The following is a 13,622-nucleotide window of genomic DNA, read 5'->3' as shown; positions in this document are numbered from 1 at the left end:
TTCAAGCCAACTCCATCTACAGATTTGCCAGCAGAGAAACTGTATTAGGTTCCCATTGCTGCTATAACAAACTTAGGGGCGTAAAACAACATAAATGTATAGTCTTACAGCTCATGAGGTCAGAACCTGAAATGGTTCTTTAGACTAAACTCAAGGTGTTGAAAGGGCTGCATCCTTCCAGAGGCTCTAGAGAAGACTTTTCTTCCAGCTTCTGCAGGTGGCCTGCATCCTTTGTTCATGATCCCTTCCTCTGTCTTAAAAAAGCATCACTCTATCCCAGCTTCCATAATCATATCTTCTCTGACTCCTACTCTCCTGCCTCCTTCTAAGGACCCTTGTGATTACACTGGATCCACTCAGATAATCCAAGATAATCTCCTCATCTCAAGATCCTTGACTCAATTCCATGAGCAAAATCCTCGGCATATGGAAGTTCCTGGGCTAGGGGTCTAATCAGAGCTCCAGCTGCAGGCCTATGCCACAGCAATGCCAGCTCCAAGCCGTGTCTGTGACCTACACCACAGTTCACGGCAAGGTGAGGATCCTTAAGCCATTGAGCAAGGCCAGGGATCAACCTGTGTCCTCAGGGATGCTAGTCAGATTCATTTCCTCTGAGCCACGAAGGGAACTCTCTGCATCTGCAAAATCTTTATGCCATCTTTATCTTTATGTTATGTAAGGTAACATATTCACAGATTCCAGGAATTAGTACATGGATATCTTTGGGAGCACATTGTTTTACCTACCGCAGCAACCTTCAAAAAAGGGAAAAGTCCCATACCTGCCTCAATTGTAAAAGCATCTTTTTCCTCTGGACTTTGAGAGAAACATTTTTCAAACGTAGCTTATCCTTCATATTATCCTAAAAAATAAAAGCAATTTTAATCCACTGCTCCTCTTCTTCTCTGTTGGTTTGAGAAGGTGGTAGGTCTGGGGCTGCAAAAGGAACCCTTGAACCCTAGCATTCAGTCATGTCTTTTTAGGTCTTTTATGTCTACTCAAGTTGGTGTTGCTATGGTATTTTACTTATGATCAAGAAGCAGAGGAAACTGTGTCTGCTCCATACAAAATTTTCTATTGTCTTTAAATTCAAGACAATTTGGGTATATGCTCGGGTACAGGGCCCTTTCCTGACAAAATGATCTTATGATTCTTTAGTCTGTTATTCTTTTGGTAATTTATACAATTTTTTTTATTACTTACAACACATTAAAGTTAGCAACCCTACATAGCTCCAGGATCCAAAGCTAGATATGCTACAAAATCTTTGGAAGTGAAAGAGCATTTTATGTCTCATTCTTATGATAACTGAACTAAAAGAAAGTAAGATTTACATGTCCCATGCCACAGAGTCACCAACTAGATAGGCTCACACCTTTCTCAAGATAACATATCAAATCTTGAAGCAAACATCAAAATGAAAAAGAAGCTGATCTGACAATACCATGCATATTCATCCTGCCTGATTGATTTTAGCCTTGATAAACTTGCATTTTAAGATTCATATTTCGAGGAATGTAAAGAATCTGCATACATGGGCAATGCATGTGGTGGACCAAGTGGAGTGGGCTGCCCGTTCTATGAATCTATTCCCCACGCTAAGCTCTAACCACCTGCCAACTCACCCTCCGGCGGTTCATGTCTTCGATGTACTTCATCACTTTCTGAGTGGCCAAAATACTCCCTTTCTTCTTGGATATGGTCTTTAGAATATCCTTTTTAAACTCATGCACTTCTCTCTGAACTTCAATCCATCGAATTTCAGCTTCCTCAATGATGGCCTGGGGGAGTCAGCACCAAAAGAATTTCCAAAAATTCTCAAGGACACATCCGTCCAAGGAAACCTTAGTTCTCAGCCCTATTCTGTCCCAATACATAAGCTTTTTTCTTAGAAAGATATCCCTAAGATACAAATTGGACAATATGGAGTTCCTGTCCTGACTCAGCGGAAATAAATCTGACTAGTATCCATGAGGATGCAGGTTTGATCCCTGGCTTCACTCAGTGGGTTAAGGATCCTGTGTTGCCGTGAGCTGTGGTGTAGGTTGCAGACGCAGCTTGGCTCTGGAGTTGCTATGGCTGTGGTGTAAGCCAGCAGCTGCAGCTCTGATTTGACCCCTAGCCCAGGAACTTCCATATGCCAGAGGTTCATCAGTAAAAACCAAAAAAAAAGCGAGTATCAAAAAATTACAGTATCAATATAGAGGAGAAGAACAAACAAAAACAGGGCCTTGAGTATCTCTAGAAACATGTATTTCCGTATCTGAAACATTATTTATCCATTAAAAATTATAACATTAATATCATATCATACCATATACAAAAAAATATCTGGAAGGCTATATGCCAGGACATTAACCACAGTTGTATCTGGAAAGATGGATTAGTAGGGAGGCAAAGAAGCACTCTTACTATACATTTCTGTATCTTGAAAAGAGATATTAGGAGTTCCCGTCGTGGCTCAGTGGTTAACGAATCTGACTAGGAACCATGAGGTTGTGGGTTTGATCACTGGCCTTGCTCAGTGGGTTTAGGGTCTGGTGCTGCCATGAGCTGTGGTGTAGGTCGCAGGTGCGGCTGGGATCTGCCATTGCTGTGGCTCTGGTGTAGGACGGCAGCTACAGCTCTGATTAGACCCCTAGCTGGGAACCTCCATATGCCATGGGAGCGGCCCTAGAAAAAGCAAAAAAAAAAAAAAAAAAAAAAAAAAAAAGAAAGAAAAAAGATGTTATAAATGAATCTATGTACTAATATGGGAAGACATTCTTACGTAAAAAATATTTTACAAAATAATATGTTTTTGTAAAGAAATTCATATATACATAGAAAATAATCTAAGCTTGAGGAGATAAGTTCAAGAGTCAACAGAAACTACCTCTAGGTAGTAAGATTGTGAATAATTTCAAATGTTCTTGTTTTAGCTTACCTGTATGTTCAAATTTTGCTACAACAGAGATTGTTTTTAAACAAGAAAATACAAACGCACATTATTTTAAAAAAGTGAAATGAATAGCTACAGAGCAGATCACCTTTGTTGAGGCTCTTTCACTGGGCACCAAAGAGCCAAAGCATCTTCCTTCACCACTAGCGTCTGGCCCACCCTCTTCCCTCCCCATGATCTTCACATACCAGAACATACATGCACATTAAATGCTATTTTCTATGCATCACGTTCCTTCTCAGTTTTTCTCACTGGGGTTCTGCTTTCTAAGACATCAAAAACAAATTCCTCTGCCTGGCTTTCCACAGACCTACTCACCCTGATTTCCTAACATAGCTCCCAAAGCACCCTCTTCTCTAATCACACCATCCTCTTCAAGGTCATGAACTTGCCATGTTCGTTCCCACCTCCACTTCAGTGCTCGTCTCATTCACCTTACCTAGGGTGCCCTTGCTTTCCTACTCCTTAAACAAATGCCATCTTTCTTCAAGGCCATGCCACGTCCTATGTCCAGCCCCAACTCCTCAACAAAGTCTACTGTGACCACTCCTAGCCCACCACCGTAACGTGTAATCACAAAATCGAGCATGTCAGGACAGTGCTACCACATCCCAAGCTCTTTAACATGTTAGAATTCAACAATGCCTGTTTGGAAAGAGAAAGAGGGGGAGAGAGTGAGGGGCGGGAGGGAAGGAGAAAGGGAAAGAGGGATAGGTTTATGCAGTACCAATGTTCCATCAATGGAGACCTGAGTCCACTGATCTTTCCTTTTCGAGGAGACGAGTGTGATTCTCTGTGTGCCTCCATTTAGAAATGGAAAAATTTAGAAACAGAACAGAAATATCTATTTTTTATACAACATGGCTATCAAATGCAAGCCAACAATGTCATCCCATGGGCAGTCAAATTAAGAGTGACATTTCTTCTCTGGAGGAAAACTGACCACATTGGGGTCCAATGAGACATGAACCATGGTCATGCATGTTGCATATCGAGGCTGTCAAGGGATTTTTCATCCAACTAACTGACTTAACCTGAAGCCCCTTGTATTATTAAGGAATTATTATAAAACTTTAAGGGCATTTATGGTACTGTTTTTTAAAGAATTCATGTCTTAGAAATATTTACAGATAAATGATATGTTTAAGATTCATTTCAAAAATAGCCCAGGGACTTATTATGAGGGGGAAGTTGGTAGGGATATGGAGGAAATAAGAGTGGCCATATGTTACATCATTAAAAAGTCTATAAATAACCTAGAAAGGGTGTGGAGAAAAGGGAACCCTCCTACACTGTTGATGGGAATGTAAATTGGTACAGCCACTGTGAAAAACAGCAACAGCGTGGCACCTCAAAAAGCCAAAAATAGAGTTGCTATATGATCTTGCAATCCCACTCCTGGACATGTATCTGGAAAAAACTCTAATTCAAAAAGATACATGCACTTCAATGCTCACTGCAGCACTATTTACAACAGCCAAGACATGGGAGCAACCTAAATGTCCATTGACAGTGAGTGGATAAAGAGGTGGTACCCATGTACAGTGGAATAATACTCAGCCATTAAAAAGAGTGAAATAATGCCATGTGCAACAACACAGAGGGCTCTAGAGATTTTGTTGTTGTTGTTGCTGCTGTTGTTCAAGCTCATGGCCTGCAGAAGTTCCCCTAGGCCAGGGATCGAACCCAAGCCATAGCAGTGACAATAATAAGTCCTTAACCACTAGGCCACCAGGGAACTCTGGGACCTAGAGGTTATTATACCAAGTGAAGTAATTCAAAGAGAAAGATAAATACCATATGATATCACTTATATGTGGAATCTAAAATATGACACAAACGAACTTATCTATAAAAGAGAAACAGACTCATCAACATGGAGAACAGGCTTGTGGTTACCAAGCGGGAAAGGGAGTGGAAGAGAGATGGAGTGGGAGTTCAGGATTAGCAGATGAAAACTATTATACACAGAATGGATAAACACCTACTGTATAGCACAGGAAACTATATTCAAAATCCCGTGATAAACCATAATGGAAAGAAAACACACACACACAAATAAAAAAAAAAAAAAAAAAAAAAAAAAAAAAAAACACATATATATACAACCGAATGATTTTTCTGTACAGCAGAAATTAACAACATTGTGAACCAACTATACATCAATAAAATAAATTTTAAAAAGAGAGTGGCCATGTGTTATTATGTGTGGGTGTTGAATAACTAAGGGTTCACTGTGCTGGCTTCTCCATATTTGTGTATTTTGAAATTTTTCACTTTAAAAAGTTTAAAATTTGAGGAGCTTCCCTCATGGCTCAGCAGAAACGAACCTGACTAGTATCCATGAGGATGCAGGTGTGACCCCCCTGGCCCCACTCAGTGGTTAAGGATCTGGGTTGCCAAGAGCTGTGGGTAGGTCACAGATGGGGCTCGGAGCTGGCGTTGCTGTGGCTCTGGTGTGGGCTGGAAGGTAGAGGTAGCTTCAATTCAAACCCTAGCCTGGGAACTTCCATATGCTGTGCCTCCTGCCTAAAATAAATAAATAAATAATTTTTAAGTTTAAAATTTGATATCTCCTCAAGCAGGTGGTAAGTTCCTCAAAGGCATGCCCTTGATTTTTTTTAACCTAATTGTGTGTTTCTCAAATTAGCAATGATTATATAAACTATAATCTATATAGTAGGTACCTCTTGCTGAGGCAGGGAGGATGGCCTACAGAAAGGAAGTACCTCGTGCTGCTGCAGGTCCCGTTCGGCGTTTGCCCTCATGTGCCTTATTTCATCCTTTGTGTCTTCCAGCTCCCTCTGCACAAGCTCGCATTTTTGGTCTACACTGAGGCCTGTCACACGGTCCACACCTGTGCGGGATTTGGATCTCCACTTGCCTCGTAACTGTAACACAAGAAAAGCAAAACCATTGGTCTACTAGGGACTGGTTATACAGCAGCCCAAGAGGGCATCAAAAGGACCACTCAGACCTGCTAGGGATCACTGTGAACGACAGCCAGAGGGATCAAACTCAATGTGAAAGGAGACTGGATACTGAGCCTGAGGCGATTTCTTTTCACAAGTCCACCTGAGGTGCTGTGCCAAGTACATCAAAGGCCTGTGTGCATGAACTGAAATAAGGAAACTCTGGCGTAGGCTGGTGGCTACAGCTCCGATTGGACCCCTAGCCTGGGAACCTCCATATGCCGTGGGAGCGGCCCAAGAAATAGCAAAAAGACAAAAAAAAAAAAAAAAAAAAAAAGAAGGGAAAGTGTCTCGAGGGTGGGAAAATCGTGAACCTACCACAGACTAGCATTCAAGTCAGAGTCACAGAAAACCTGGAGCTCAGGGCTTCCTGAGCGGAACACAGGAGAAACACTGCATCTGGGGCCATGATGTGCAGTAAAAAAAACAAATAGACCCAAAATTTGGATTTCCTAGGCAATGAAGCCAAAGGTCAAAAACCAGTGGGCAAGGAATGTGTGGACCTGAAGATGGGATTGTTTGGCCCTCAAAAGATAGACCTATATACAGTTTTAAATCAAAAAAAAATTTGGAGTTCCCGTCGTGGCTCAGTGGTTAACGAATCTGACTAGGAACCATGGGGTTGCGGGTTCCATCCCTGGCCTTGCTCAGTGGATTAAGGATCCGGCACTGCAGTGAGTTGTGGTGTAGGTGGAGGACGAGGCTCAGATCCTGAGTTGCTGTGGCGCTGGTGTAGGCTGGCGGCTGCAGCCCCGATTAGACCCCTAGCCTGGGAACCTCCATATACCGTGGGTGTGGCCCTAGAAAAGACCAAAAAAAAAAAAAAATTAATTACCCACATTTGAAAAATCAGAAGATTTCACCAAAATAATCCAATTATTGCCAGATTCTCTTGAAAAATCAGCTGCTCTGGCAATACCAGGCTGTTTGGCTGGCCCTTTGAGATGGGAGAAGCACTCCAGTGCCCATACCAGGCCCATCTTCACTCCTTTAAGTGGCAGGCCAGGCCCCATATACATTTGGGTCCCTCAATTTAAGGGAATTATTTCAAACAAAGATGGTCTGGGAGTGTCAGTCCACCAGGTGGAACCTGATTCTGTTCATACTCAACTGAAGGAGAAACCTTGGCAGGGAAGGAAGAATCCAAAGTAGAACGGGGAGAAAGTCACATGAGGAAAAGAATTCTTAGGTCTTGCTGCTATACCTGTGCAATTTCTGCTCCTGATATCTTAATTTCTGATAATCGCAGAGATCGTTGGTCCCTGGGTTCCAGTTTATTGTAATATTTTTCAAACATCTCTGTCTCAGTTTTGAGCGCAGAGTTTCCATAGCTGCAAGACAGAGGGTGCCTGGGTAAGTTCCACCAATATAGGACTTGAACCCCCAAATAGCTAGTATTTAACACTTCAGCTTTGTAGGACCCTCTGCAAGATACTTAGCCTCTTAGTGCCTCACTTTCCAGATCTTTAAAATGGGAATAATACCAGTACCTATCTTTTAGGGTTGCAACAAGGAATACAAAGACTTTGGGGGAGTTCCCACTGTGGTGCAGCAGTAACAAACCTGACTAGTATCCATGAGGACTCGGGTTCTATCCCTTGCCTAGTTCAGTGGGTTAGGGATCTGGCGTTGCCATGAGCAGTGGTGTATGTCACAGATGTGGCTAGGATCCCAAGATGCTGTGGCTGTGGCATAGGCCAGCAGCTATAGCTCCAAATCAACCCCTAACATGGAAACTTCCATATGTCAAGGGTGTGCCCCCCCCCAAAAAAAAGGCTTTGGGACAGTGCCTGGCACACAGTACATGCTATTTAAGTATTTGATATATTTTAAATATATATCGAGGGGTTTCCACCGTGGTACAATGGGTTAAGAATCTGACTACAGCAGCTAGGGTCACTGCAAATACACGGGTTCAATCCTCTGCCCAGAGCAGTGGGTTAAAGGACATGGTGCTGAGGCAGCTGTGGTGTAGGTCACAGCTGCAGCTTGGATTCAATCCCTGGCCCAGGAACTTCCATATGTCACAGTGCAGCCGTAGAAAGAAAGGAAGAAAGAAAAGAAAAATATATCTAATGAGCCACAAAATTCAGAGCACTGGGATTATAGGCATACCTTGGGGATACTTCAGGTTCAGTATCAGACCACCTCAACAAAGAAAATATCACAATAAAGTGAGTCACATAATTTTTTTTAGTTTTCCAATGCATATAAAGTTATGTTTATATTGCACTGTAGTCTACTAAGTATGCAATAGCATTATGTCTAAAAAATGTACATATCTTTTTTTTTTTTTTTTTTTTTGGCCATGCCCAGGGCATGTGGAAGTTCCCCAGCGAGGGATGGAACCCGAGCCACAGTACAGACCCGAGCCACTGCAGTGAAAACACTGGATCCTTACCCTGCTGTGCCACAAAGGAACTACAAAAAAGTGCATATCTTAATTTAAAATGCTAAAAATGCTGAACATCATCTGAGCCTTCAGTGAGTAATAATCTTTTTGCAATAGTAACATTAAAAAAAGACTGATGACAAATCACATAATATAATAATAATGAAAAAGTTTGAAATATGATGAGAATTACTAAAATGTGACAGAGACACAAAGTGAATAAATGCTGTTAGAAAAACTGGCACCAACAGGCTTGTTCAATTCAGGGATGCACAAAACCTCATGGTGTAAAAAATGCAGTGTCTTCCAAGCACAATAAAGCAAAGTGCAGTAAATCAAAGTCATGCCTATATACTGAAAACTGCTATGTTTCAAGTATCTTCTAATCCATGTGTGAAATTCCTTCTGAATTACTCTGTTTTTGAAGGTACATATAACCACAATCTTCAGATGTTTCCTTTGGTTTAAATTCCTCAGCTCTTTTATTTCCAGAACCCAGTGGATCCACTAGAAGTTTATTATAAATGGTGGGAAAGCTTTGTATAGATGGTTTTTAAACAACTAGAGAGACAAACCTAGTTTATTCTGTATGTGCCAAGATTATGACCCTTTTAATTTATATAACATTCATACATATGAGTGTGTATAATACATACATATGTTTGTAAATGTATATATAAGGGAGAGAACAGCTTTGATATTTTCATACATCATTGAGCTAATTCCTATTTGGCTGAATTTTAAGCTTAGTGGGAAACGTTCAATGGAAATATCAAAGCAATTTTCTTTTTCAGCATGTAGTGTTCCCACCTGAGTCTTAATCCTAGCACTAGCACTGACTAGCTGTGTGACCTTAGGAAAGTGACAACTTCTGTGTCTGTTTCCTCACCCACTTCTTAGGGTTCCTGTGCCATTATACAAGACTATATATGCAAAATACTTGGCACATAATAAGCACTCAAAAGATTGTAGCTATTTTAGTAATAATACCTCAGTTCTGACCTAAGCTATTTATTAACATATAGAAATAACATCTATTCTGCTGCCAGGTCAGGATATTCTTCCAAAAAGTTGTACAATTAACCTCAACTGCATCATGGAATCTTGATATCCAATATATTTGTTATAGTAGATACAAAACACACTGCTAAAATTACAGAACATTAGGCTACTCCGTCTTTGCTGTCGACCTCCACGCTTATACTCTGGTTCAGGTGTAAGTTGCCTCATACTAAAAACATCTCAATAGCTTCTTTTCTATCGTCTGCCACATTAATTTAATCATAGAATCTTAGCACTGGAAAGGGGTTTAGAGGTCACGCGGTCCAACCTGCCACCGCACAGTAGAGAAGCGGCTAAGCACGGTGTGGCACCAGGCTGAAGCTCTGGCTTCACCAATTAGGTTCTGGGCTTCGCACCAGTTTCTGTTTTGGCTCCATCAGTGGCTTCTTAGCTCCGTGGCGGTGGAGATATAGGAATAAAGAGCAAAGGTAAACGCCTTCCCCACTTTTTGGGCTGGGGGTGGGGGTCTCAGTTTCCTCAGAGTTCACTTCGGACTTCGATTATCTCGGTGCTGGACCGAGTTTCGACCTCACACTCTGAGGAGGGACCGCCCCCAGAGGCCGGCTGGCTGGTACCTGAGCTCTTCCACCAGCCCGCAGAGCTGGATAATAGGTAGCTCGTTCTCGTCCTGGGCCTGCGCCTCGGAGGCAGAGGTCTCAGAGTCCTCATCCGTCATCACTGCAGAAGCTACCCTTGCCAAAGCCAAGGGTGACCAAGGGCGCCGGGTGCGAGAACCCACGCGTCACTCGGGCTGCGACCAAGCAGTAGGTTGCCAGGGCGACCCGGACGCATGCGTGAGGAGGCGGGGCTTCCTGAGGCCTCGCCCATCGATCCCAGCCCAACTCCTCGCTTCCGGGAACGTGATAGCTGACCTTGGGTGGACACCTAGGCACCTTCACGGTTTACTTTTACTGTCATGATTTTTAAAATGAGCTACGGTTCGCTCAGCGCTTACTGTGCTCTTGGCATCGTGTTAAGCAGAGTTTATGAAAATCCTTGCAACACTTGTTATAGTATCTATTCTTTTCTTTATGTATTCTCCAAATAAGGAAACAGAATCAGAAAGTTCGATTTGTGGGGGTGTCTTCTTTATCTTACCTCTCTGTGAGGCCTCTACTCTGCTTACCACCCCGGGCTTCATACATACTAACTGCAGTTTCTCTGGAATGCCAATAATCTGTATTCCTGGAAGGAAAAAAACTTAGCTGATTATTTAATGGGTATAAATTCAAGAGACATTTGTAAATTGACATTATGTACTATGTTTTGAGAATCCTGGAAGAAGGTGTGGAAGCAGACCATTCTGGCTTTCAAGGAGCTTCTAGTTAAATGAAGAAATAGCCCCCAAACCAGCTGTTGCAATCTGGAGTGATTATGGTAATATCTTTTCATAATGATCAATTCATTTAATCCTCAAAACAATCTTATGAAATTGGTATTATTATCTTCCTCTTACAGATCAGGAAATTGAGGAATAGAGTTAGATGAGTGGCCCACAGCCACCCAGGAATGGAGTTACCCTCCAGCTAAACCTAAATCCAGGCTGTTGACTTCTAAACTGATGTACATCATGGCAAGGATCTGCAAGGCAGCAAGGTATCTGTCTGTCTGCTCCCACCAGGACGGAGGAGGACAGAGAGAAGGATGGGCAGACTTCTTTGAGGGAGGGTGGGCAGACTTCTTTGAGGGAGGGTAGGCCTGGATGTGGTTAGAAAGCAGGCCGTGTTAAACTGCTTAGAATGAGGGTCAGCCACTCCCTGACCCTCCCTGCCTCCCAAGAGACGCCTGTGAGCATCAACACATAGTCACAGAACTCCAAAGGACTTTGGTTTTGAGGCTTAGGATGAACAAGTTTAGAGCCAGAGTTACTAGAGATGAAAGCAGGGAGGCTGAGCCCTACTACCCTTCTCTTCTCTCTGCTGCTAGGGCTCTTGGGATGGGCTCTGGGACCAATGGTTAATATACTCACATAACACGTAATGCAAATGGGAACCAGCCTCAAGAGGGCCCAAAGCAAGAAAGAGCTCTGAAGCAGGTCTGGCTCTGGTGCAAACAGCCCCCATCACTTGGGCAATGTGATACAGCAGACCCTAGGGTACTGGAAGGATCAGTGGTGGGAAAAGATGCAGCATGAAGCTTAAAGCCAGATCTACTGAGAGAATCATAATGCAGGACCTGGGATTTTGGAACAAGGCCATGCAATCGATGGCAGGGATTTTCACACCTTCTGAGAAATTGCACCTAGTCTGTTACTAGACCTTGGTAGAGGCAATACTTGACCATGCATCCAGTCCTGCCCATCATGAGCTGAGTCCTATTCGAACTACCACATCATAAAGTTGGGCATGCCTAGTCTCAATCCATTGTAAAATGGGAATGGTTTATCCAGGATGGAGTCCCAGCAGGCCCAGAGAACATAAGTAAGTGGCATGAGCAGGTAGCCCAGACCAACATGTCATAAACCACATTTGCTGAAGTACCTCCCCCCGTTTCACACTTGTGACCATATTAAGGAAGGAGACAGTCATGACCAGTTGAAAAAGGAAGGTAAAACTTGAGTTTGGTTTAGGGAGTAGGCTGGCTTGCAATTTGGGTACACGCCAAAAATGGACAGTGGCTGCACTGCAACCAGATACATGGGACACCTTGAAAGACACTGGAGAGAGAAAACCTTCTCAATGGGCAGAGCTGTGAGTGGTGCCCTTGCTCATCTATTTTGTGTGGAAGGAGAAGGGATCTCAAATGAGAAGTCACCTCAGGGGATTCAGCTAATAGGCAACTTTGACGCAAGGACTCTCCACATCAGCCTGGCTGAATGTTAGAATGGGGCTATAGCCTGAGAAATTTCCTCCCCAATCCTCCCTCCCTTTTTTTTCCAAGCATGAGATGTGCATCATGGTTTGAAGTCTCTCTCTGTCTACTCCTGCTTCTTTTCCTTTGTCCATCACAGGCATTTCCCCAGTAAATAAATCTCTTCATGTCTAATTGTCTTGGCTTAGAGAACCAGAATGAACACAAAAAATAAATTTTAATCTTAAAGATATTATTCAGATTTAGTAATACATTACATGTATGAACTAAAATGTGCACTTGCCAACCAAAAATATTACACTTTGCTGTTCACACCGTTTCACTGCTTTACAATTTTTTAAATTGCGGTAAAAAAATACACACAATTTAACATAACATAAAATTTTACCATTGTGTTCAGTAGTGTTACGTATAGGCACATTGTTATGAAACAGACCTCCAGAACTTCTTTTTTTTTTTTTTTTTTTTTTTTTTTTTTGTCTTTTTGCCTTTTCTAGGGCCACTTCCCACGGCCTATGGAGGTTCCCAGGCTAGGGGTCTAGTCGGAGCTGTAGCCGCCAGCCTATGCCAGAGACACAGCAACGTGGGATCCGAGCCACATCTGCAACCTACACCACAGCTCATGGCAACGCTGGATCCTTAACCCACTGAGCAAGGCCAGGGATCGAACCCGCAACCTCATGGTTCCTAGTCGCATTCGTTAACCACTGAGCCACCATGGGAACTCCAACTATCCTCCCCATCCTTGGTATTTGCTATGCTTTATTTTTTTCCCACAACACTTACCATAAATAAAATGCCATGTGTTTTAATTATTCACTTCTTTTCTCCCCAGCTCCACCCCCTGCCAACTGAAATATAAGCTTCATGAGGGAGTTTCATGTTTTACAGAGCTTTATCCCGAGTACCTAAAACAACATCTGACATACAGTAAGTGCCCAGAGATGTTTGCTGAATCAGTGAAAAATATCAAGGGAGGACTACGAGGGGTTTAAGAGCGCAGGTTCTGGGATCAAACAGACTCCCACTGGAATCTGGACACAGTCATTCTCTTGGTGTATGAGTGACTCTGGGCATATCTCTCATCATCTCTGTCCTAAAGTTTCTTCCTTCAGAAAAAGGTGAATAAGTGGGATCAGTACCCATCTCGTGGGTGGCTAGGAAGATTCACCAAGGCAAAGAGGAAGTGCAGAAGGGATGTGACAGGAGATGTTCTTAGTCTAGTTCTACACTCCATTCCCACCATCTTCCCTCCACTCCCACCTGCGAGGGAACAGTAACTCTCGAGGATCAGCAGGGAGGCCATTGAGCTGGCACCTGCTGAGTAGTCCCAGACTCTAGAGAGGAAAGTTAAAGTCAGTTGGGCAAGCCTCCTTCTTCTGGGCTTAAATTAGACATAGGATCCTCTTCTGAGGTGGGCTGGGAAGGGAGGGAAGATGGAGCC

At 42.9% G+C, this 13,622-nt stretch overlaps 1 protein-coding gene across 2 annotated transcripts in view; it reads right to left on the bottom strand.

Annotated features, from left to right (window-relative positions):
* The window catches only part of CCDC113 (coiled-coil domain containing 113), a 36,151-nt gene extending 26,006 nt beyond the window's left edge, over positions 1-10,145 (bottom strand). The window contains 5 exon segments of one of the 2 annotated variants that reach the window (NM_001244688.1): positions 782-862; positions 1,626-1,781; positions 5,671-5,832; positions 7,118-7,244; positions 9,943-10,133. In NM_001244688.1, the coding sequence (NP_001231617.1) occupies positions 782-862; positions 1,626-1,781; positions 5,671-5,832; positions 7,118-7,244; positions 9,943-10,043 (627 nt within the window). In that variant the 5' untranslated portion in view covers positions 10,044-10,133. 2 annotated transcript variants of the gene reach the window in all.

The sequence above is a fragment of the Sus scrofa genome, chromosome 6 (assembly GCF_000003025.6).
Source record: "Sus scrofa isolate TJ Tabasco breed Duroc chromosome 6, Sscrofa11.1, whole genome shotgun sequence".
Classification (NCBI taxonomy): Eukaryota; Metazoa; Chordata; class Mammalia; order Artiodactyla; family Suidae; genus Sus; species Sus scrofa.
The sequence above is the reverse complement of the archived record's forward strand: the minus strand, read 5'-3'. Positions and strand labels throughout refer to the sequence as shown.